Source organism: Notothenia rossii, assembly GCF_949606895.1.
Source record: "Notothenia rossii genome assembly, chromosome: 7".
In the NCBI taxonomy this organism is placed as follows: domain Eukaryota; kingdom Metazoa; phylum Chordata; class Actinopteri; order Perciformes; family Nototheniidae; genus Notothenia; species Notothenia rossii.
In genome coordinates, this window is record NC_136905.1 from 64,785,818 (window position 1) to 64,812,366 (window position 26,549).

Below are 26,549 nucleotides of genomic sequence, written 5' to 3' on the forward strand. Positions count from 1 at the left end.
GTGGGAAAGTAAAGCAGGAGGGTGAGGCAGGAAGTAGTCGATCGAAGGAGAGGGCTTTTTTTTCGGTGACAAGTTTGCATTTTGTCGGAGGAATGGAATAAGTCTCCACACTATGATTGTGAAATAGGCTGTAACAATGGCAAACAATGGAATCAGGCTGACAAGTATAGAAAATGGTTCAACTTTGATTTGGCATCCCTTTTTTTGGATTTGTACTGCATGAATTATTAAGCCAGGTATTCCGGAGTGTCCTGCCGCCTCCCTCAGTGTGTGGCAGGCAGGCAGGCAGGCAGGCAGGCAGGCAGGCAGGCAGGCAGGCAAGCAGTCCAGGCGCTCATATACAAAGCCAGCACGTTTCACTGTGTCTGCAGCCGAGCAGAGCACCACCTCCAGCAGCAGCAGACCGGGGAGTTTTTTTGGGGGGGAGCACGGTTGGAGCACCGACGCATCTGAACGGCATCAGCCTCGAGAGCTCTCCATGATCAGAATGGATCTGTTGGCTGTTGAATGAGCGGCGGTGTCGCTCTCCGAGGTGCTGAAATCAGCAGACCAGCCGTTCCCCCTTTCCTCCCCAGTCGAGACAGTACGCATGAACTGACGTGAACGCCGAGCAGCAGCACCGACGGCTCAGCAGCTCGCCGGTTAACACAGCAGCTCCCCCGGCCAGAGTAAATGGGAGCGTTAGAAAGATGGAGAGCTTTTTGTTCCCGCTCGTCCTCAGCTGTCTCTGTGTCTCTCGAGTCAAAGCAGGTAAGTTTATGTTTATGTGTAAATATCACACGCATGGGTGTTGCCATGCATTTCTATTTGTGGAGTCTGCAGTGTGCTGTTTCACATCCAGGAATGTGTGGGAAATGCTGCTGCCTGTACATGTAGCTGTATTCGGTTTTAGCCGGGGTTGTTCCGAGACGTTGCATAGTCTGTTGGAAGGGCTGGTTGTGTTTTCATTCTACTGGAGGCATTGCTGTTGTTATCCAAGGATTTGAACAATTCACATCTGCGAGATCTACGTGCCTGAGACAGACAGCTGTCATGTGCCTTGATTTGGATTTGTAGTGCCGAATCGACCTGTAACAAAGTGTGTGATTGTCTTTATGAAATAAAAGGTGTGTGTGTGTCTGTGTGTGTGTGTGTGTGTGTGTGTGTGTGTGTGTGTGTGTGTGTGTGTGTGTGTGTGTGTGTGTGTGTGTGTGTGTGTGTGTGTGTGTGTGTGTGTGTGTGTGTGTGTGTGTGTCATTTCAAGCAAGCAGGTACTATAAACTGCTGCACAGTAAGATCGACTAAAGACTAAACTATACCCTCCCTCCCTCCAAAATGTAAAGCGTCTTTGGGTTCAAGAAAAGCACTATAGAAATATAATTTATTATTATTATTAAAGGAATTCTTAGTCATGTAACACATCTAAGATTTTGTCGAATAATCGATTAGTAGATCAAATCGACATCTGTAAAAGTGAGCTTCTCTGCCAAAGAACCACTTTAAATTGGGTGTTACCCATAAAATGTGCTCATACAAAGATGTGCCATTCAGCATGAAAAAAACATTGAAAATCGACTTAAGAGGTCTTTGTCGACCAAAAATAACAGATTACTCTTATCGACAAAGAGGAGGCTGTCCACACATATTTCCATCTTATTGTTGACCTGTATATTAACACAATCAGTGTTGTGTAATAATTAGATTCATAGAACAATTGTGGACTACTGATCATTTCTAAACACATTTCAAGAGTCCAAATGTGAGTGTAATGAACTGCCGCTGGCCATTGGAAACACATGATTGGATTAGTGTTCCTCTCACACAGATCAATGAAACTGAACTGATGCGTACTGCTCTGCCTGTGTGTGTGTGTGTGTGTGTGTGTGTGTGTGTGTGTGTGTGTGTGTGTGTGTGTGTGTGTGTGTGTGTGTGTGTGTGTGTGTGTGTGTGTGTGTGTGTGTGTGTGTGTGTGTGTGTGTGTGTGTGTGTGTGTGTGTGTGTGTGTGTGTGTGTGTGTTAATCTCCTATATCTACCAATCCATGACATCTGCTAATGGAGTCCATGTGAAAAGCTCCAGAGCAGTTCCCAAATGAACCTTAAGGTTGATACCCAGTAAGTACCAGTGCCTCTGTAGAGCATGTTTTGTGCTGCACAAACTACACATACACACACACACACACACCACTCTGACCATTCACTGCGATGGAATGTGACACACTTGACTCGTGCTATCAAAATGAACATCTGGTTGGCTTTGACATCCTCCCACTTCTCCACCCTCCCACTGACTGAGCTGCTCTTCTCTCTTACACACACACACACACACACACACACACACACACACACACACACACACACACACACACACACACACACACACACACACACACACACACACACACACACACACACACACACACACACACACACACACACACACACACAATCAAACACACAATCAAACACACATTAGCCCTCAACATTTCTACTGGTAGCCTGCGGGATCAGTGTAATGGCACTGGGACCTTGACATATTTTGATTGTTTGTTCCACTTTGTTCAGCAGTACTTGAGAAGACTAAATGCAATATTTTAATCATTTTACAAAAAAAATGTCATTAGTAACACTTTATTTTAAATATCAGTTTTGAAGACTTCATAAATGACTCGTAACACAACATGCTTAGCTTATATTGCTTTCATATATCAATTTGTATGCGAGTATTATTCCATTTGTGAGTCCTCGTTTGAAATATCCATATAGTGACATAGCTATAATAACACACAACAATTCCCCATATCCTTACTGTGCTTTTTAAATAATAATGTTGACAGCAAGTATCAATCCTTTAAGGGGAGGATACCATTTTATGATTGCAATTAGTTATATTATGTTATCAAGCCTTTATTACCTGTTTACACACCAGTTATAGAGGCTCTATAAGTGGCGTTACATCTGTAGACAACAACTGCATAGGCCCTTATGTCATCTTACAACTACATTGTCAACCATTAGCATTTATATGCTGCTTATAAATAGTGGTCCTTAAATAAAGTATAAACGATTTGAGGTCAATTAACAATCTGTTCCGGAGCTTGAGCTTCTGATTGGAATCAGATGCTGCTCAACCAACTACAATGATGACAGTTGTGCACCTCTTCTAAGCTGCCTGTGATGTGTTCACCTCTTTGTTCATCTTTAGACTCTGATGAAGACACAATGCAATACTGGCCTTCCTGCAGCAATAAAGGTTGTAAATCAATAATTGTGCTCCAGTAGCTTTGTTTCCTTTCAACCCTCTACTGTATCTAGAAAAGGCAGAACATGGCCAAAATAAACAGCCTAGAAAAACATATATCGTATCTCCTATATCTACCAATCCATGACATCTGCTAATGGAGTCCATGTGAAAAGCTCCAGAGCAGTTCCCAAATGAACCTTAAGGTTGATACCCAGTAAGTCTGAATGTTTGCGTGAGCGCTTCAAAGGGTTGCAGACTGAAGTGTAACCGAGGTTAACTTTTAAAAAAACAAGTTATGTCGATTCAAGTTGTTGTCTCGCTGTGTATTTTAAACCTCAGTGAGACACCTGCAGCGGGAATAGCAGGCCGGATCGATGTTGAGGTGGACTGGCAGGAGAGAGTGAGTGCGCGCCACGGCAACATAAAAAACATACAATACGGTGACGTCTTTAATGCGTCTGTGTTTATAGTGAGTCATAAACAGTCTGTTGATCCCGGGAAATGAATGGTAATGTTTCAATTAAAAATGTAAATCAACTCTATAACACATTCACCCAATTGAGGCCATAAATAGTCACAGGCAATTCTCCCCGTCCCTAACAGCCCCTGGGTTTGAAGAAAGAAAAATCAATGGAAAATCAATCAATCAATCAACAAATTGTACAGTGATGCAAGTGCTGGAAATGCTTCAGACTGAGAGACACTTATGAGTGAGGAAATCTCTCAAGAGCTCAGGGGTTATCTTTCATGCCGTAAACAAAAGATATGTAGAACAATTTGGCAACCGCCTGTGAGGTGATAACTTCACTGTGAGCACCGATATATGATGTGTCAAGTTTAAGGCAATGGAGCATCCATAGAGAGGAGATATAGGCCTCGGCTGTGAGTGCCAAAGTTTGTCAAATCTACCCATCTTCTTCTCTCTGACGCCAAATGACCATCAAACACGAAACAGACTCACGATGAATATCCCTCAGCAGACATCCATTCAGTCAGAGAAATGCAGAAAAAGACCAAATCAAAAATAAAGTTTATTTGTGCCATTTCTCACACACACTACAGATACTGCTTTATGCCACTGAGTCAGGATTATTTGTACAACACAGTCAATTCTTTATTTACTTCAAAGCGTTTGGGTTTCTGATTTTATTATTCCCAGACGGCAGATTTGTTACATACTTTAAGTGAGATGGTTAAGCATTACTCAGCACAAACTTCCTCATCATTGTCAGAGGATAAGCAGGGCTCGTGTTCATGCTCCATAAAAATGATGTCATTAACTTTACTGTACACTTTGCATCATATGTAATCCTCCAAATGCATCGCTGCAACCCTTTTCGTTCAAATGTGTGTCTTTAAGGCCTGCTGGCTGTGTGGAGCAGCCTCCGAATTGGAAAGCCACTTTAACAGGGCACCGAAAGGGTGCAAGACAAAGAGGAGGCTGTCCACACATATTTCCATCTTATTGTTGACCTGTATATTAGCACAATCAGTGTCATGTATAATTAGATTCATAGAACAATTGTGGAATACTGATCATTTCTAAACACATTTCAAGAGTCCAAATGTGAGTGTAATGAACTGCCGCTGGCCATTGGAAACACATGATTGGATTAGTGTTCCTCTCACACAGATCAATGAAACTGAACTGATGCGTACTGCTCTGCCTGTGTGTGTGTGTGTGTGTGTGTGTGTGTGTGTGTGTGTGTGTGTGTGTGTGTGTGTGTGTGTGTGTGTGCGCGTGCGTGCGTGCGTGCGTGCGTGCGTGCGTGCGTGCATGGGGACACAAGGAAAACAGTTTGTGTGCATGTCATTATCTGTTGATTCATTTCCCTGTAGCCGACCATGTGAGCACAATTAGCTGTTTGTAATTATTTTGTGTTATCTTGTTAGCTGTTTACTTAAAAGCGCTCTACTGCGTTCTTGTTTATCCGGAGGCTTATCACAGTGTACAACACAGTCGATGCATTTTCCTTCATGATATGTTACATCAGATCTTTGGGGGCTTTGGCAGGAAATATCTTGTTATGTTGCAATTGTATGCAACAATGATGGAAAACTATTTAGTTTTTAAACTTTATGTTGCAGGGCTATTTGTATCATATTATTCTCAAGAAGACAGACTTTGGCAAGCTGTCACCACAGTAAACTGGGACCAGTCTACACAGGCCGGAGGGCTTTGCAGAATCACATTCACTCTTTGATTGAACTAGTGATGAAAGCTCTTTGTTACTACACAAACAGTAAGCCAATCAATTTAGCTATTGTGCCATCCCAAGGTACAACAAATTAATATAAGCCAGAAAATGCTGCTTATGCATTTCAATACAACATAAATAAAGAAGAAGAAATACAATAAAAACTAGTTTAAATCACTTTTAAAAGTCAGATTATCTGACCTTGTTGTCTATAAATAAAACCATAAATCATGCACTAAATATAGGTATTACAGTCCATCATGGCTTCACTTCCATGTTTTTTGAACAAAGTTATCATACTAAAACATTAATATGCAATAACCAATATGATTCTTGTTCGTCTGTACACCAGAAAATGTTGAGTAAAAATATAAATTGTTGCATTTCAGTCATGTTCACACTTTTTTTACAAACTAACAACATAAAGTAGACTGATTCATTGTTATTACTGTGGGTCACGGTCACACACATATCAGGCTCATTTTCAGGTTCACCTTTTTATTTAGTGTCTCTACTTTGACATGTCTCCATGCTTTAATGTTCAAAAAGCTCTTTATTTTCCTCATACTGCCTGTGCTGTTACGATCTGTCTGTGTTGTGTTTTTGTCATGTCTGGTTCTGTCTTTGGTTTCCTGTCTCTGTGTTTCCCCTCCCATCTTGTCTGTTTCTGCTGAATGTGTGCACCCGGTGCCCGGTGTTGTCTCCTCCCCTCTCACCTGTGTCTTGTTCAGTTGATTAGTTTGTGTGCATTTAGATTCTGGTTTTTCTGTTGGTCTTTCTGGGATTATTTGATGTTGTTGGAAGGTTCTTTGTTCAGAGGGATTTCTGTGTTTTTTGCCTTGCCTTATTTTTACTTTGTTGCTAATTTTTGCAATAAAAGTATTTTTTGAATTTGGATATTCTGCCTTTGGGTCCTGTGTACCTTGCCCTCCAGCCGTGACAGAATAATCCCACCAAAAGATTGACCCAGCAGACAGCCTGTACGAGGTGACGTACAATTTGACATGCTTGAAAAACTACTGTCAATATGCCTCCAGTCGTGAAGAGAGGCAGTCTATTATCTCAACGGCACGCCAAGAAGTAACCTCAAGGCCCTGGTTAAGGGAGTTACTACCCGAGTGGGTGGAGGACTTTTTTGGTAGCTTTGAGGTCAAACCTGTTTCCCGGCTTGCTAGCCCCTGGCATGCTAGTCCCCTGCCGGCCACAGTTCCCAACAAGGCTCCTTTCAAGGACACTTTTGCTGGGTCTCGTTTGGCCTTTGGAGGACCTCTGAGCCTCCACAAGGCTTCAGGGCAGCATGGAAGGAAACGCAAGGCCAGGATTCCAGCCCCGGCAGCCATGGTTCAGACTCCGGTCCCAGTCCCAGCAGCCATGGTTCCGGCCCTGGTTCCGGCCCCAGCAGCCATGGTCCCTCCTCTAGTCCCTACTCAATTCCCTTCTCTAGTCCCTTCTCTAGTCCCTTCTCTAGTCCCTTCTCTAGTCCCTACTCAATTCCCTTCTCAAGTCCCTTCTCAAGTCCCTCCTTTAGTCCCTTCTCTAGTTCCTTCCCAAGTCCCTTCTCTAGTCCCTTCCCAAGTCCCTCCTTTAGTACCTTCTCTATTCCCTTCGCTAGTCCCGACTCAATTCCCTTCTCAAGTCCCTTCTCAAGTCCCTCCTTTAGTCCCTTCTCTAGTCCCTTCTCTAGTCCCTTCTCTAGTCCCTTCCCAAGTCCCTTCTCTAGTCCTTCCCAAGTCCCTCCTCTAGTCCCTTCCCAAGTCCCTCCTCTAGTCCCTCCTTTAGTCCCTTCTCTAGTCCCATCTCCAGCCCCTACTCTAGTCCCTACTCTAGTCCCTACTCTAGTCCCCTCTCGAGTCCCCTCTCCAGTCCCCTCTCCAGTTTCCTTTCAAGTCACCTCTCGAGTCTCCTCTCAAGTTCCTTCTCAAGTCCCCTTTCAAGTCATCTCTCGAGTTCCCTCTCAAGTCACCTCTCGAGTCCCCTCTCAAGTCCCTACCCAATGTCCTGGTCCGTTGGAGGTTCCGCTGGGGGTCCTGCCAACTCCATGTCCTGTCCTGTTGGGGGTCCCGCCGACTACTCTTCTGCCGGGGGTCCTGCCAACCCTATGTCCTGTGCCGTTGGAGGTCCCGCCGACTACTCTTCTGCCGGGGGTCCTGCCAACCCTATGTTCTGTGCCGTTGGAGGTTCCGCTGGAGGTCCTGCCAACTCCATGTCCTGTCCCGTTGGGGGTCCCGCCGACTACTCTTTTGCCGGGGGTCCTGCCAACCCTATGTTCTGTGCCGTTGGAAGCCCCGCCAACTACTCTTCTGCCGGCGGTCCTGCCAACCCTATGTCCTGTGCCGTTGGAGGCCCCGCCGACTACTCTTCTGCCGGGGGTCCTGCCAACCCTATGTCCGGTGCCGTTGGAGGTCCAGCCGACACCTGTTTCGTCGGGGGTCCTGCCAACTCCATGTCCTGTCTTCGCCCTCGAGCCCAGCCCCCTGACTTTCCCGGCCGCGGCCCTCGCCCTCGGGCCCGGCTCCCTGACTCTTCCAGCCGCTGCCTTCGCCCTCATGCTCGGCCCCCTGGATTCGCCCGCTGTGGCCTTCGCCCCTTTATGAACTCTGCCTTTCCCCCGGGCCGTCCGCCCGAGACCCCCTCCATGGACTCTGCTTTACCCCCGGGCCGTCCGCCCGAGACCCCCACCATGGACTCTGCCTTGCCCCCGGGCCGTCCACCCGAGACCACCTTCCGAGTCCTCCGCTGTGCCCCTGGGCTGTCGGCCCGAGCCCCTCCACCCACCGCCCCCCTCCACCCACCCTGCTGGACGTTTTTTGAACTTTTTAGGGACGTCTGGGATCCGTCCCTTGAGGGGGGGGTAATGTTACGATCTGTCTGTGTTGTGTTTTTGTCATGTCTGGTTCTGTCTTTGGTTTCCTTTCTCTGTGTTTCCCCTCCCATCTTGTCTGTTTCTGCTGATTGTGTGCACCTGGTGCCCGGTGTTGTCTCCTCCCCTCTCACCTGTGTCTTGTTCAGTTGATTAGTTTGTGTGCATTTAGGTTCTGGTTTTTCTGTTGGTCTTTGTGGGATTATTTGATGTTGTTGGAAGGTTCTTTGTTCAGAGGGATTTTTGTGTTTTTTGCCTTGCCTTATTTTTAATTTGTTGCTAATTTTTGCAATAAAAGTATTTTTTGAATTTGGATATTCTGCCTTTGGGTCCTGTGTACCTTGCCCTCCAGCCGTGACATGTGCTGTAGCACCTCTTTTCACCCTCTGTCTGAAACCAGAGCCCAGTCTGCTCTGATTGGTTAGCTGACCAGCTCTGTTGTGATTGGTCCACTACTTAGAGATTCGTCAGAAAGGTCACCTCCTTAACGTACAATGTGTTGGCAATAGCCAATAGAATTGGGAGTGTGACAGTGATGCCACTATGTTACAGAAGTAAACGATGGAGTCCACTCTAGGCATTTCAGGCAGGGGGGGGGGTAGAGAGAGAAACTCCCTCTGAAGGGATCTTTGCAATTGTAGCCTTTGCAGACCATGTGCATTCACACAAACCTATATAACACAGGACAGGGAAAAGCCAAAAAAACATAATAGGGCCTCTTTAATGGTCTAACAAATGAAAACACACAGTCAGATCCGAGTTTTTTTTACAGTTTTTGATTTATCTTAAAGGAAAATACCATCACCCAAAAAAAACATGATCAGTTGTTAAAAATTTTAATACAGCAGTTTAGCTTTGAAATGCTATCATATTATCCTGTGGTTGTTTTGTTTGCATTACACCACTAACAAACCACAGTACTGCTTTGTTGCTGTGTTTTTTTAGGAGGCATGTACAGACCGTTTTGTGTATAATAGTGTGTCTAATATGAGTTTTATACACAAAAGCTTTAGGAATATAAAAGCAAGTACTAACTAATAAGCCTGATGTGACAGAGCCATTTAATTTGTGGAACAAAGAACCAGGGCTGAAGGAGAAAAAAGCAAAGACATTTTTGAGAGGTTCGTCCTCCCCCATAGCTTGTCTGTTGTTGTGTCAAAGCTGCTCTCATCTTTCTTTGTGTGTTCTCTTTTAATAGTCACCTTTCAACCTGAATTAAATAAAAGTCATTTTTGATAAACCTGTCAGTGCTTTTATATTAGTACCAGTACTTCTGGATGTTTCTATCCACACAGTTCGGCTTCCGGCACCTCTTCAGCCTCTCCTTCTTTCTAAAAAGCAAACGACTTAGAGATACCGATGAATATAGAGCGATGGCCTTGTGTTTGATAGCGAGGACTCATATGTTCTAAAGCTTTTGCAATCTGGTTGCAAGATTAAGATCAAACAGCAGGAGCTAGAAACATAAAAGAGAATGGTCAAGATTTCTTTCTCTTTGAAAAAATGCTTTTTAATTTGATTTCATTTGGAAGCTTTTCTTTAACCATGAAACAATGTCTCCTTATATTCTGAAATTGGAATGAAGCAGGCGTTAGAGGACAGATTGGAACGATCATCTGGACCCCCGGCCTGTGGGAGATAGAGATGGCGTTGCCAAAACACTGACGTAGCAGCGGGAGCTCGCTGACGCAGTCTGTCGTCTGTCCACTGTCACATCTGAGTGCATGCAGGTGGACAGAGGTCTGAGCTGCTGTTGGAGGGAATCAATGACATTAATACAAGTAGAGATGCTGGTAGTGTTGTTGTTGTTGTTGTTGTTGTTGTTGTTGTTGTTGTTGTTGTTGTTGTTGTTGTTGTCATAAGGGGCCCTGTTTTGCTTTTCGAGGTTTTCCTTTTCCTGTAGTATTTTTGTGCATGTAAATAGTCTGCAAAGGCTAAAATCCCTGTGTTCCCTCCGGAGGGAGTTTGACTCCCAGACACTCCCTCCCCCCCTGCCTGAAACGCCTCCATTGTTTCCTTTCTTTGCTACTGGAACATAAGAAGATAGATACCTCTGTAACACCCGTGCTTCTATTGGCTAGCTAGCGCTGACCATTGTAATTGGGCTCCTTCAGAATTTGTATTTACCGCCATTCAAATGACAGCGAATGTTTTCACCTAATAAGGGGTGTGGCCTTACGTAGAATGAAGGTACCCGGTTACTCTCCTCTATAAACTAAGAGGAGGGATCTTTTATCAAAAGGGCCGGCCAGCTAACCAATCAGAGCAGACTGGGCTCTGGCTTCAGACAGAGGGCGAACAGATGTGCTGCAGCACAGGCGCTATGAGAAAAATAAAGACCTTTTTGAACATTAAAGCATGGAGACATGACACAAACTTCAAGTATGAACCCGAAAGTAAGCATAACATGGCCCCTTTAATTACTTATTTATTTGTGTGCATGAGGGATGGACTTTTTCAAGAAATCCAGAGGCACTATTTTATCATTCATATGTATCAAGTCAGTTCTAAATATGCACGACTAGATAATTGGTTTTATCAAATATATGTAGCCTACTTTATTGTAATGAAGGATGATTATTTACATGTTATGAGTTACTTGTTCTCAGCAGAAGCTGCAAAAGAGGAAGGAAGGGAAAAAGCCACATAGACTTTGTATATTTGAGCCTTAAAACTCAATTTTTATTTGCCACACAACAGTCAAATCCTGAGGGGGAGTTATCGACACCCAGATGGTGTGTTTTACAGTCTTTTGCACTTGGGGAGTTTGAGTTTACCTGCACCACTAACACACAGATACTTTTGCTCGTTGTCCGTTGTCTCCTATTCTCCCGGTTTTCTCTGGCACAGATAGAATTATTTATTTCATGCTTGTGTAAATGTAACGTGGGTGTGCCTATCAGTGTGTACGTCAGTCAGTTTCCCATGATCAACCTCTGTGCCATGGAGCTGGCAAGTCTGGTCTGGGATGGAGGGGCAGCAGTCAGTCACAAAGCATGTGTTTTACTCCGGGGGATGCTTGCTACAGTTGGATAAAGAGAACAATTAGCGAATGCAAAAGGGAGAAAAAGCCACAGGAGAGAAAGACAAACCCTGAAAGAGACGGAGAGCGTGAAACGTGGAGAAACCATAGCGAGGTTTGTTCACGTCCCCGTCCCCCTCCATCTGCCTGTGATACCAATCCTCCCAGGCAGCTTCTGTAGGCGTCACTTTACCAGCTGTGCTCGTATCCACACAGAGAGAGAAACAGTAAGTCTAGAGCTAAAAGAGGACAGTTATGTATCAAACGCTAATTTCATATTCATAGCATTATATCAAGCTGTGGGCGTCATCAGCCCCCTCCCATATGTATTGAGATTTCATCAACAGTGGGTTCGTCAAATAAATAATCAACCTCTCAGCACTCCTTTGCCTTTTTTTAAGTAGCTGGCAAGCATTCTCTCTTCACACAATGCTGCATTGATTTTCATACCCTGCCTTTTGACATTTAATTAGAGAAAAAAAGTTGCGTGTGCGTGCGTGTGTGTGTGTGTGCCATCTGATGGAAAGAGAGGGAGAAAGAGTCTGTTTTGTAATGTCTCCCTCCCCACGTCAGCATTCTCGTGGCTAGCGGGGATGGAAAATGAATTTCCTGTGAGTAAATAACTCATTTATTCAACAAAGAAAAAAGCCCCTCCGGAGTTATTGTTTGTCAGTAACGGGCCGCTGTGATGTGCAGGGGCAGAACATGCAGCCTCCAACACACCAACGGGCTCTTTATAAAAATGGAAATCTTCATCTTTAGGCAGTCAGTAATCTTCAAAGTATACACATTGTAAACCTGATCAGCAGCCAATGTGGGAGTGTGAGGCTAATCAATACCAGAATAGTACATGAGTGTGTCCTGCCAAAGTGAATCTCTTCCCTTTTCACCCATCTCCACCCAGATTCCCATTGAAGTGTCACTTAGAGGCGGAGAGCTTTACACCCAGGCTATGGAGGAGCTGCCAAAAAGCCCTGGTGTAGTAGCTGTAATAAAAATATAGAGAGGAGCATTGGAGAGACAGACCGAGACGATGCATGTGAGGGGGAGGATTAGCAACAAAGATGTCTATTACAGTCAGAATAATAGGCGTTGGAAGCAAAAGAGAATATAGGATTGCAATACAGAAACCCTGTAAAGGTGGATTTCCTCGGAAAGGAAGCGGTGAACACAGATCCAAGAGCTACATGACAGGACGAAGAAGAACAAATATCATATTCATAGAGCTGCCTTTTGTGGTTACGTAACATTTCAAATAGGGAAGAGAGATAGAGCGGTTGTGAAACAGTAGTCTCTGATTAAAAAGGCATTATAAATCAACATAACGCAGCGTAACGGCTCTGATGCACACACACGTGTCAGATAGCACTTCTGCATGATTCACCAGATCTATGTTTTAGCTAATAAATGAGACGCATTAACGCCTCGTGTTCGTGTCACTCTGTGATCTTCCTAACTTCTGGGTGTATGCCTATCCACCACACCCTGCTCCAACACATGCAAGGGCAAACTGCAGATCAGTACAAAATCCTGATGGCTCTATCATGGCACATTGGCGTTTCTACCAGCTAACCCTAGAGCACAGTGGGACCGCAGCTCACACGCATGTTAGTGTGTGAAACAAGCGGCAAGAGATTGTAATCCCCCTGCGTCGTCACTAGCTTCAACGCGTTAATCAACATGTGTTAATTTATAGCCGCTCATTCCCCAGTGGCCCGCCGCTTTCTAGCTATTACAACTGCTGCGTGAACTTTTATGTTTTTCCCCTACCAAGTGCACTGGATTCTTCCCACATGCTGGTTATCACACCTTACCTACAAAGTGACTGTTTACTTACTATTAGCCCAGAAATGAGCTAAAGTGGTTTCAGATGCTAAACATGAATTTGTAGCTACACAGCGATCCGCAAAGGGATTCAGATAAAGGAGTCATAAAGGAGTTTGTGAAGTCACAAACACCCGGGGCCTGTGCCTGCTTCTAAACTGCAGGGTAACATTCAATAATATATATGATGAGGCTAACGGGTCGTTCTCATGTTAGTTCACAAGCTACAGCCCGGCTCATTAGCATCCAGGGAGCAGAGCCGGCCCAGAGGCCTGACTCAGAGAGACACATTCAGAAGTATTGCAGAGCTGTACTAAGGTGAGTCAGTCCCCTGAGGAGCAGGTGGAAGCTGGAACACCACCCTGCTAGCTTTTATGATTAGTCGAAAAGCACCGGCTGTCTGCTTGGGTTTCACTGAATCAGACAGTTGCAGTTAGCTCGGGTCCTATCGTAGTTCCGCTGCACAGGTTGCTCTGGTATACTGAACATTCAAAGATTTCTAAATATCCACAGCAGGGGCAGTAGTTGGTCAACTTTACTAAAAGCTCAATCATGTTGGCCTCTTTCACAACAGACATTTTGTCTTGGGAAAAGCACAGATAGCTGTACTCTGTTTGAATGTCCCAGTAAGATGAAACAATGTTATTTTTTACTTTCCCAACTGTGGCCTTTTAAAAGCTGAATAGCATCAGTTAAGATTGATTTTGCACCACTATGTTATTACATAGTAGACTGCAAATATTGGCTATTGTTGTGAAGGTAATGGGAAACAGCAAACTCAAGGAAGCTCAAAGAACTACTGGCAACATTTAATTAAACTTCTGGAACGGTGTGGCACGGGCCAAAGGACAACATATTAGATTTGGCAATGGATCCAAATCAGTTTCTGCTGTATTGGTTGTTTTCTGATGTTCTTGACAAATACAATAATGAAGCAGCCAAGTGTTTGCTGTATGCTTTTCACTTGTTAAAGGAGAAAAATACATACATTAGATTATATGTCACTTGTTAGACACTTTTATCCAAAAGCGACTTACATTCTCAATACTGTGGACAATCCCCACAGGAGCAATTTGGGGTGAAGTGTCTTGCCCAGGGACACAACGACATGCTGACTGCAGTGGGGTATGAACCTGTGACCCCCTGATCTGAACACCAATGCACGACCCACTACACCACACACAATGAGAGGAGGGATTATAGCCCAATCCCAGTCTGAGGCCACTCGAAGGCTTCATTCATCTATTCCTAAACCCCATTTACACCATACAAAACATACGATCTGTATCCAGGTGTTTTCATAATCTTCTGATATATCGATAGTCATTCATGTCAAATAAATTCTGCTCAGACTGTGATAACATTTAAATATACAAAGCTTATATGAGGGGCTGGCAGGCAGGCAGAAGGGGGGGGGGGGTCGGCAGCGAGCCTGGAGGAAGAGGAGTGGGAGCAATGATCCTGTCTTTCTGAGGTCAGAGAGATGAAGGGAACGTTCGTTAAAGAATGATAGGCTTCATGGACTGGGACTGTTTGTGTGTGTGGTGAAACGGCAGCTCTCCTTGACTGTATACGGTCACTGCTGGTGTGCTCTCTAATGGACGGGGATATTAAGGAGCTGTCACCCTTCACACTCTCTCAGCATGGGACAGACAATTAGCCGTCACTCTGATCATCATCGTGCTAACAAAGTCACACACACACTCACACACCTGGGACCCCCGTCATTGCTCAAAGTCACCCCCATCTCTCGGGGTGAGGCAGACTGTGTGCTACCTCGATGAGAGAGAGTTTATAGAGACATCTGTCTGGTGTTTCATTAGAGCTGGCTCTCATGTCATGTGGATATTCAAGGCTCGCGGTCACAGCCAGCGTCCACTCTAGTTGTCCCTCAGTGGCCATACGGGGGGGAGAGAGGAGACGAACAAAGACAGACAAAAGTGACCAAGAACTGCGGGACGTGAGGACAATCAAAGAGATCGTTTAACTTTGTTTAGAAGACAGCTAAGGATAAATAACAAGGGCGTATACTATTTAATTTTATTCCCCCCCTTTTTGCCATTTCCCACAATCTATAATCTTTTTTATTATCATTTTTCTCTTATGTAATCTCAACGTCTCTGACAGATAGAAAACACAATATTTCCCTCACTACTGCCAACAGCCAGTCAGTGTTATTTACAGTAAATTAATGCTCCACTCAACTTTATTGTTCAAAAGTTACAAACAGCAATAAAAATATCATTATTTGAAGATGGAAAAGATCTCATTTCAAAAGGGCTTTCCAGCAGGCTGCTTCATTGTAAGGAGCAGAGAGAAAGTACATAGTTAAATCAGAAGTTGTGAGACTTTGTCAAAGACTAAACAGCTCTGTGCAAATATATAAGATTTTAAAAGTCTTAAGGCAAAGGGAGGGGGGGGTCCTTCTATCTTCTATCTGTAAGTTACAATGTTTTGATGTATTCAAGTAGTCAATGAAAGTCATGTTAAAAGTCAACGTCAGCTTTAATTTCTTCTTCTTCTTCTTCTTCTTGTTTTTCTTCAGTCTTGCCCATTAAAGACTTCACTTCAAATAAAGATCAGTGAACAAGTCGAGGCAGAATGTTTCTAAGCCTATAAATGTTTTATAAAATAGTCTGTGGCTCTGCAGGAGCTTTGGAAGATCTCCAGGCCCGATCTGGGATTAGATAACAGACAGCCTGTGCTACAAACTGGGGGCATGGAGTTTAAAGGCAATTGAGTTGAATTATGGGTAGTGTGGGATCTGTGTATTTTGAGCTCGACCCAAACTTGGATAGGGGGTGGGATGGTTTGTTTGCTTGTTTGACAAGAAAGCTGTTACAGATCTAACAAAGAGTATTGTTAATGGTAGAGGCTGCCACTCAAGGTGCTATCTGCTCAGGGGAACTAACATTCACACACACTCAAACACTGTCGGCCATGTTTGTTTAAGTATCTTGTTCAAAGACACTTGTTGACTGCAGGGGCTGAGGATCCCAACACGGACTTCCCAAATGGTGGACGACCGCTCTACTTCCTAATGATTCCAAAACTACAAATAATGTAATATGGCGCATGACAATCACTGCTGAGTTATCAGTAATTGTATGACTTTTTTAAACAGTAATGGGTAATGAGTAATTGGTTAAAGTTTTCAAATAACGTGTAACCTCCCCAACACTGGTGAGCACAGTCATTACTTCAATTAGAGTAACATTTCTGATTGTGTTGTTCCTCGACTCTACTTCTAATAAAATGAGCATCTCAAGTCTGATTGACTTTTGATTCACTCCAGAATTAGATTTCTTTACATAGCTTCATGTAGAGCTGATAAAACAGTATGACATCATCAAGCAGTGATTGGTTCATTTGTGATTAAATGTACAGGAACTAAAAGACATCACTTATTTGTTTCCTTGTTCCAGAGCCAATATACCATACAACTGGTGTGAAGGCAACATCAAAAGTTTAGATACCTCAGCTCCTTCTGCATCGATTTGTGATTCCTTTTATCTATTTATTTTTTCTAGCACTCACAAGTCTCCAACCAGGAGGAGTATTACACATGTGCTAACAGGGCAACGGTCTGTCAGCTACAGAAATTAATGTATTCCCTGAAGGGCATTAGGAGCTAAATGTTAACTATCACTGTGTGTTTTGAGAGCGGTGTTAGTGTTTGAGAGAGACATAGTCAGTGAGAGAGGACTAACAGACATAATGAGCTTGATTTGTGAATTCATCAGTCCCATCAGCCCCTCCGCCCAAGACGGCGGCCCCTCAGGCTTCTTAGGAAACCATAAACAAAAGCATATCTACGTCAAACATCAGAGTCCCCGCTGACGAAGAGATGCCGCAGGTCTTCATCCTGTCGTGTTAGTCAGGCCATTCATCACAGTGTCAGCGGGAGGCGGGGGGGCTGTAACAGAGGCCTGCTCCGTCCCAATGTACAGTATGTCAGTATCCAAGTGCTACTGCAGCTCATCATCCTGTAATTATCAGCTGTGTGATTTGTACCCGTCGAAGGACAAGTGAGTGGTAACCTATTCAATAACTCATTGACTGCATTTGGTGGGCTAAATTAGATTTATATCCCATTAAAGACAGAAGAGCGGCGTCACTGAGAGTGACCACTTCTCCCCCTCTCCATTCATCTCTCTCACTTCTGCTTCCCATTACAAATATTAACCAATCCCAAAAGGCTGCAGTGATTCATGAGAACTGATGTCCACCAGACTGGCTCTTTCCAAAGGTGGCAAACCATTCCAACACCGCAAAAGATCACTTTAAGAGAAGACACTAGGAGAATATGGTAAACATTTTAACTGATCGAAATCACCATACAACTTCACTTTTTGTCTGCCAAGGCTTCTGAAATGTAATGTTTAAATGAAGCAATATCTTATTAGATTTTTCTAATTTGCATACACTTCTTCGACAGGAATCAGTTTTATTTAAACACTTGTCAAATGGTTTTACAAAGCGTAATTTAGATCTCTTTTTACTCTATAAATGAAACACTGTCAACATTCTTTTTAAAGGAAATCAATTTTCGCCATGATTCTAGAATTTAAATATTTGATACAGAATATATGAACAACCCCCTCAATAAAAACCTATAGAATATACAAAAGATAGGAATGACAATTTAACATTTGGTGAATGTAAGTGTTAGACATCTGGCTCAGAGTATGAAATAAACCCCATAATGTGTGTTTGGATGTTTTCACTTCTGCCGTGTATGTCTTCTCATCTGTAGTCCTCTCCTCTAACTCTCTAAGAGAGTGCATTCATAAAATAAGCGCCTTACATAACAATAACATATATAAACTGAATGATAAAGATCTCATTAAGAATGTGCAGACAACAGGAGGAAAAAAAAGCACATCTGAACATGGTTGGAAAAATTCTTCAAAAGGCGTTCGATGGTCATTAATCCTACTGTGCGTACAGCATCTTCTGTTTAACCGATTTACTGACCCGTGGATTCTTTCCTGGCCTTTCCAGCTTCTCCAGGCAGCAGCTCAGACCTCTGGACCGGTCACAGTTTGATACGTTTGAATTAGACCCTCAGGCATAACCGCTAATTGCATCTAAATGAAAACAAGGAGGGCACTTTGCGAGTCATAACTGACTGGATTTAAATTATATTTGTTTAATTGTAATTCATATCTAGTTCCTAGATATGTCTGTGTATTTGCGTCATCAATTATGGAGCCACAACATATTGTTAAACCTGTACAGCAAGACAGTGACGTCAATTACATGTTTTATCCATTATGGTCAGCACAGTTTAAACTTTAAAATAGTTTAATGAGAACATAAATAATAAAGAACTAGGAAAGATCCATTTCAATATTTTGGAAACAAATGAGTGTGTTCTCATCTACTGCAGGCACTTTGAAATTCTGGTGAAGAACCAAAAACAACACGAACAGTAATTAGAGTCCTATTGTGTAACAGCTCAGGCCGCCACACACAGACACACACAATCACACACTTCATTAGAAAATGAGCCAAGTCATTATTGTCAAGTCTTGTAGCCCATGACCTTGCCTGCTGTTATCATTTAATCATACTTGTATTTCGTTCAGTTTTAGAATACAGCATCTTTCAAAAATAGTGACACGGGTCAATGGATTCTTCAGAATGTAATGAGGATTTCCTGTTGACTTTCATTCTGTTCAGCCATGAACAAACAGTTGTAATGAGGGATAGATTTTGGTATATGTGCAGAGTTTCTATTTCTCTTCTCCTTGATTTTTGGCATCATTATTGTTGTTCATCCAGGAGGTTATGTTTTTGTCTCAGTTCTGTTCTTCTGTTTGTTAGCGGGAATACTGGAAAGTTCTGTCCTAATTTTCATGAAACTTATAGGAAAGGTGTACCACGAGCCAAAGTAAAACCCAATCGTTTTTTAAGTTGAACCTCATCAGGTGGTGGATCCAGGAATTATTTTTCACTTTGGTTAATGTGGAATCCTAGTGGTATTAATTCAGGAAATGGGGCTATCGGAGGAGCACTTGAATGCACCATTGACCTTGGCAGAGTTCTGCACTTCCTCAGTGCTGCTCTAGTTTGTACATGAAATATATTTTATTTTGTCTGGCATTGAAAATATATTCTTAAAATACTGCACCAATGATCTCTTGGGTTTTGGGAGTTCAATCCATGTGCAGAATTGAGAGATTTTCTAATAAATTATGCAGTTTTTAAACAATTTGAAATCTTAGTAGCCATGAGGTAAGTTTACAAAGACAGACAAAAAGACTTCATTACTCTCATCTTGACCCAGAATATTTAGGCTGCTCTGTCATTTATGTTCAATAATAAAACTTTAAAAATCAATGCATTCAATACTGAACGAAACATTTTGACTGTCTGAGGTGTGTTGTGAATATCAAAAAAGAGAGAATAGTTTGCACGGCTTTTGCAACCATTAAACCTGCACATATAAATGAAGAAAAACCGTGTAACTCTCTTAGCACCAGCAAAGGGTGAAATGCTCCCCTTACCGTGCTGACAAGCAAATATCGTCTCGGTTGGCAAAATTGGCCCATTTCTATGCAAATGAGCCTCATTTCTAAAGCAGTCCAATACACAAAGAGGAGCGCCAATAGCCGCATGCAGTAACAGTGGAATAATTAGCGTCTTCAGAGAGTTGGTGGTAACTGAAGCACGTTTATACTGATAAGCTGACAGATAGCGGTTGCAAGTGATGGGAAGCCACAATTTGTAGCAGTGCTTTGCAGCTAATTGCTGATGTCAGCAGGAACGCCTACTTGCAACACAATAATATGCTTAACAAGTATAATCTTCGCAATGTTTGTGATCTTAGTTTAGCTCACAAGTGCTTAGTATTACTACACACAAAGTACAGCTGAGGATGATGGGAAGCTTTGCAAGTATTGGACTAGTGAAGATAGCGGAAGAATCTGAGGATCACCAAAAGTATTACAATTCACCTTGAGTGTATGAATGTCTGTAATAATAGTCGAAGTAACAAATGCCTTGATGGTGCTAGAGATAACTGTAGATAAACTACGTAGTCACTGCGATGTCACACATTGGTTTGTGGACTGCAGAGTTACATTTCGAGTTTGGGGTTTTAGCCATCACCATCTTGGTTGTTGGATCAAGCAGTCACACAGAGGGGGCGGGGCTACGTGCAACAAAAAGCTCAACAACATTATGGTGACTTACACATTACAAATACCTTTCATGCAGTGAAATTACAGAATCAGAGGGCCAAAGTTTAAAGAGAAACACTAAACACAACCTGTCAATCACAAGATTACCCAGCTTTATTGTTTAGTAAACTCTGAATGTGCCAAAAATGTATTAAGTGAATATTATTCTGTATTGAGGAACTTGAAACAAGCGGTTTGGACAGTAATGATTATGTTTACTGAGGTAAAAAATGAAGAAAGAAGCTATTTTGACTACAAAAATAAAGTCACCTTCATTCACATTTGTGTCACTTACACATTGGCTTCACTTTTGAAAAACTGAGGTTGTCGCCTGAGATCAACAGAGTCAGTAGGACTCATCTTCTGGACACCATGAATTTCATTGCAATCCATCCTATACATTTTTTAAGTGGTTTGAACATAGTTTAAACTTTCCTAACTTTATTAATACCTCAAAACTATATGAATGTTGGGACGATTTGCCCCACAGACTGCATCGATCCTGTCATTATACACACTGCAGTGTCTGCTGAGCCTCGGGCAGAACAGCTCTAACACTCTGACGAATTGTTTTGTGTTTCTGTACTTATTTACACAACCCAATTTGGTTTCCTGCCATTCTGGTGGCCATTTCTGCAAACAGCTATAGGCTACTCTCAGAATACAGCAGAAGATAAAACAAGCTTTTTATTTCTCTCTCTCTGTTCTTGCAGATAGCTTGTCGCCTCCTGTCAATGTGACCATCAGCGCAGTGAAAGCCAACTCTGCTGTGGTGACATGGGACATCCCAGAGGGAGACCCCGTTATTGGCTTTGCCATCACACAGCAGGTGAGCAACAGACACTGGATATAGGCTACTGTATGTCAATGTGCCAACAGGGGGGATACACTATGCAAACACACACATACTCATTGAATTATTTTCTGGTTGTTTGCTGCCATGTGCAATTCTCTGTACCCAGTTGTTCTCTTGAGTTAGTGTGCTTTGTTTGAATTATCACATGCCGCTGGTTTCTGTCGGACTGCCTGTGTGTTCTCTGACAACAACAGACCATGACAGCTCTGTGAGGTTAGCGTTATAAGTGATGTTATTCGCTGCAATCGTGCTCACACAAAAACGTAATCAGGTTCATGTACAGACAAGACATGTTGGTGTGACGTTAATGCCGAGGACAACATAGTTTGCAGAGGAAGGTAATACAATGTAAAAATTCGATACAAATACAGGTCATTATGTGCTTTCCAAAAACAGACAATTAATATAGCAACAGAAATATACATCTGCATGTATTGTGATCGTTATTGACACATTATTCAGTTTGTTTGTTTTTATCTCCTGGATAACGTCCTATGACTGTGAAAATGTTTTATATTCTTTATTGACATTTTGTGAAATATGCTTTATTTCAAACAATAAACAAGGAAAATGGATGCTGCTCTTGAGTTTGTCTATTAAACATGAAGCTGTAGCCACGAGACGGTTGGCTTACCTTAGCATAAAGAATGACAGTAGGGGAAAACAGCCAGCCTGGCTCTGTTCAAATTAAAATGGTCAAAACATACACATACCAAGAATTGTAGCCAAACCTGGTTATACTGTATATATATTGGTATATACAGCTGCTAGCTGTTCCCCCCAGCCTTGATGCTAAGCTAAACAAAGCTAACCAACTCCTTGCTCCAGCTTCATATTTACCCTATCAGAGTGGTATTAACTCTGTAAGATTTTTTGCTTTGAAAGTGAGGTTTTTATGTATGATGGTGTGAATGCAACAGCATCAATGCTCTCAGTATCCAAAGTATCTTGTTATGTGTATTTATTTTCCGTCATTTTGCCACAATTCATACGAGACGACCTCTTGAGTAGACCAAGTTCATATAAACTCTGCCCTTCAATTAGCCTAACCATAACCCTGTACATGATGGGGGCACCCTTTTTTTGTTTTCATGAGTGGCTTTAAGTGAGTCATCCTACACCACTGCTACACAAAGCATTCGTCCTGCTGCCTTAAACAACATTCACCATTCGTCTCCCTGTCATACTCCAACAGAAGAAAGACGTGCGCATGCTGCGATTCATCCAGGAAGTCAACACCACCACACGCTCCTGTGCATTATGGGACTTGGAGGAAGAGACAGACTACATTGTGCATGTCCAGTCCATCAGCATGTCTGGGTCGAGCCCGCTGAGCGAACCCCTGCGCTTCCGAACGCCCAAGGAGGCCGAGACCCAGGCCTCTAAGAGTAAAGGTAAAGTGGCACACACCAATGCCCTTCATCAAACACACACATACTTAAAAGGGAAACAAGTGTGAGCTTCCTCTCTCTGTGTCCGTCCCTTTTCAAGACAGCAAGTGCAGAGGGGACTTGGCCTTTTGACAATATCTTTACTGATTTTGTCTAAAGAGCAATATAAATCAATAGACACGCAAAGCGTGAAATGAAATGTCACAACAGAGTGCTCCCGAAACTCGCATCTGCTGACCACAACTCAGGAATAAAGCTGCAGAGGGAGGTCCATACTTCACTGTGTATTGACGTGCCTCTGCAGGCCTCACCCTGCATGCACATAGCACAACTGCACAGTAAACTAAAATGAGGAAAGGCATTTATCAGACACAGAGAGGAGGCAGTCGGATCTGCGTGGGGTGGCAAATCAATGTGCTTTTGGCTGAACCCTGCTCCATCTAGTCTTCCTCTCATTTACACTCATCTCTCATGTGAGCCATACTTCGATACTTCCCGGAAAGAGTCTGAACTTCTGTTATGGTCGACAGAGGTCTGGCACTGCAGGAGCAACCCAGTCTCATGGCATTTCGTGTTCACCAACACGATTTGTAATCTATTGATTCGTGTTCACCAACACGATTTCCCCCTTTTTTTCGTGTTGCACAGCACGATTTTAAAAGCAATGTATTTCTACTGGTAATGTGTTTCGTGCCTGCAGCACGTCTTTTTCTCCGGTCGGGTCGTGGAAGACCGGAAGCTGTGTGGTTCATAAAAACATGTTCTTCCTCAATATCAAGCCACAATTATTGCTTTTATTTTAAATCGTATAATTTCGGACTTTTGTTTCCGTCTTTGAGGGAAATAAATGGGGCTCAGAGCCTCAGAACACTGAAATCTGTATTTTTTAAATCTTTTTTTCCTTCTGTTATTCTTTTCAAAATAACACACTGTTATTTACTCACCAATAACACACAATTATCCTTGCTTTTATTTATTGGTTTAATTCCATAATCTCGGGCTTTGTTGGCGTCCTTCAGGAACTGAATTTCAAAATAAAAATAACCGGAAACAGACGTAGGCATTTCCAGCGCTTACCCAAGATCCTCAGCTATGGTTTAAGCTCGCAGATTGGATGTTTCAGCCGCAATGCATGCTGGGATTTGGTGTTTATATGATGTGAAATCCGGAAAATATTTTAAAATAATAAAATAATACTTAATTCCGAGTGTTCTTGCTTTTCTCTTTGAAAGTCATCACATAATGGCATTGTAATACACGGTCCGGCTGCATTACATATTACAGATCTGCCGTAGTTCTCTTATAGAGCCCTGATGAGAAGACCTTTGGAAAAACTGGAAGAAATGCCGCCGAAACTGAATACTTAACGTGGATCATAAATATATCAACAATTAAACAACATCTTCAATTTCTCTTCACACAATACGTCTCCTTGCAGTATCAACCTTAATTCGGCTGACTTTTATATTTGATCTAATTCGTAGATAGGTTATATTTACACCATAACGGTGCACAGCTGATATAAAAGGACTTTGATTTTCTTTGAATGTAAGAATGTAAATACTGAGTCTGAAATAGTATAGCAATATGCTATACAATTATGTGAAAGCATGAATAAAACTACAAATCTTCAGATGTTGTACATACATAAGTGTCCTACACTAATAATACAAAGTTATTATAGCTGTGTGGACCTTGTGTGCACCGCCTAGTGGTTAAAGCACGTTATTGAATTATTGTTTTTATGTGTTATATTTGATTAAAAAAATATTAAGAGTACATACTTTCATAGGGGGAAAGTAGAAGGTCTGTGATAGAAATATAGAATATAAAAAATCAAGAAGATACTGTAAGTGATCTCTACAATAAAACAGTTTAGTGCCAGATGTACAAAGATATTAATAGGAGGATGTGCAAAACAGAAAAACGAATTAACCTTTATTTAAACATTAAATAATACTTTAGATTAAGGTCCTCTTTTAAATAAGAAAAAAACTTTGGGGGTATCTACAGATAAATATTAAGCCTGACAAAGTACTTAACGTCTAATATATTGCTTTCCTGCAATGTTAACTATGTTGAAGCACTTATTTTAACTGATATTATACGTATGAATTATACTCTTATGTATGTAGATAGTATAAGAAATGTGCAGAATATGACAGTTTAATGGTGGAGGTACAAACCCATGTAGATAGATGTCTTGTAATGTGCTGTTGAGGAACCTGTGACCCAAGATTTGCATTCATTGCATACACCGTAGTTTTGTATATGATATGTCAATAACCTTTGAAAATCTTGAAATCTTGAAAGGGATGTGCAAAATAGCCATTATACAGTCTTTAATTAACTATTAGTAGAGAATAACGAGTAATGAATATACTTTATTACTCGTTTCCATTCATGTCAATTGCAGATAAATGTTTAGTCTTCTCAAGCACCAACTATCAAATATCTCTCCTGATTGTTGGCATTTGGCAATCAGGTTAACCTCTGAATTGTGGAGTAGAATTACAAAGTAACAATGAGCTGTCATGTGGGTATATATTAATGCTGCGCATTATGGACACAAGCGATTTTCACCCATTTATTAATTATATGTTTTACATTTGATAACACCAATGTGTTTAATACTGGCAACTTCTAATTGTGGGAAAAACGAAAACGTTCAGTAGAGACGTCCCATGGAACATTTTGCGAAACACAATAGCCAGCATGTGTAGTTCTGGGGGGAGGCGTTCGATTCCAGTTTTGGATAGTCTGGCGTGGTTTTGTTCCATTTCAAACAGCTGTTTGACGCTCGGCGTAACCTTCGCGCACTGCCACTCCAACATCCAATCCCAGCGCTTGAAGATTAATCACGGGGACTGTAGTCCTAAACGATAGCTGGGGATTATGGGTAGTGTAGTGTCTTCGGCCATCCTAAACTCCTAGAGGCCTACGTCTGTTTCCGGTTATTTTTATTTTGAAATTCAGTTCCTGACGGACACCAAAAAAGCCAGAGATTATGGAATTAAACCAAAAATAAAAGCAAGGATAATTGTGTGTTATTGGTGAGTAAATAACAGTGTGTTATTTTGAAAAGAATAACAAATTAGAAGGAAAAAAAGATTTAAAAATACAGATTTCAGTATTCTGAGGCTCTGAGCCCCATTTATTTTCCTCACAGACGGAAACAAAAGTCCGAAATTATACGATTTAAAATAAAAGCAATAATTGTGGCTTGATATTGAGTAAGAACATGTTTTTATGGACCACACAGCTTCCGGTCTTCAACGACCCGACCGGAAAAAAAGACGTGCTGCAGGCACGAAACACATTACCAGTAGAAATACATTGCTTTTAAAATCGTGCTGTGCAACACGAAAAAAAGGAGAAAATCGTGTTGGTGAACACGAATCAATAGATTAAAAATCGTGTTGGTGAACACGAAATGCCATGAGACTGGGTTGGCAGGAGACATGTAGAATATAAATACAATCAATGCAGAGCACTGATCAGTTCAGTTCACCACTGAGGCCTAATTAGCACAGAAAGTGTTGTCTGCGTGTTGCTTCTGTGAGGGGAAGATTTGACAGAAATCAATAACTGATAGGAACCCAGATACACATAATTATTTTTGGATTTGATCCTTTTGTGTACATGCTTGTTTCCTTTCCCTCTCCTGCTGTCTTTTAAAGCCGTGGAGACAGAAAAGTGCCGGGAGACCAACTCAAACACCATGTACAGAAACAAAGAGAAGTGTCTCATGAACACAACACACTACAAACAAAGATACACACATATAGTTGTATCAGAGTTGGTAATAAAAAAAAATGTATGAGGGATAGTGGCAAAAGGAAAATAGACACTCCTTAAAGAAAGAGTTGGATATTTCTGCTTCATAGGATGCTGATTGACAGATTGTGTTACCATAGACCCAGTCTAGCTGATTCCAGTCTTTATGTTAAGCTAAATTAGCAGCTAGTTTTGTTTTCCCCTTAGATTGAA

The 26,549-nt window shown here is 42.1% G+C and overlaps 1 protein-coding gene across 2 annotated transcripts in view; it reads left to right on the forward strand.

Annotated features, from left to right (window-relative positions):
- The first annotated feature begins 374 nt into the window (after positions 1 to 374).
- Positions 375 to 26,549, forward strand: part of fndc5a (fibronectin type III domain containing 5a) — a 37,826-nt gene continuing 11,651 nt past the window's right edge. For both annotated transcript variants that reach the window (XR_013810003.1, XM_079691774.1), the window contains exons 1-3: positions 375 to 750; positions 21,026 to 21,141; positions 22,364 to 22,562. Coding sequence is in view for 1 of the 2 variants with exons in the window: in XM_079691774.1 (XP_079547900.1) it covers positions 690 to 750; positions 21,026 to 21,141; positions 22,364 to 22,562 (376 nt within the window). In the remaining variant the exon portion in view is untranslated. The remainder of the gene's footprint in view (positions 751 to 21,025; positions 21,142 to 22,363; positions 22,563 to 26,549) is intronic.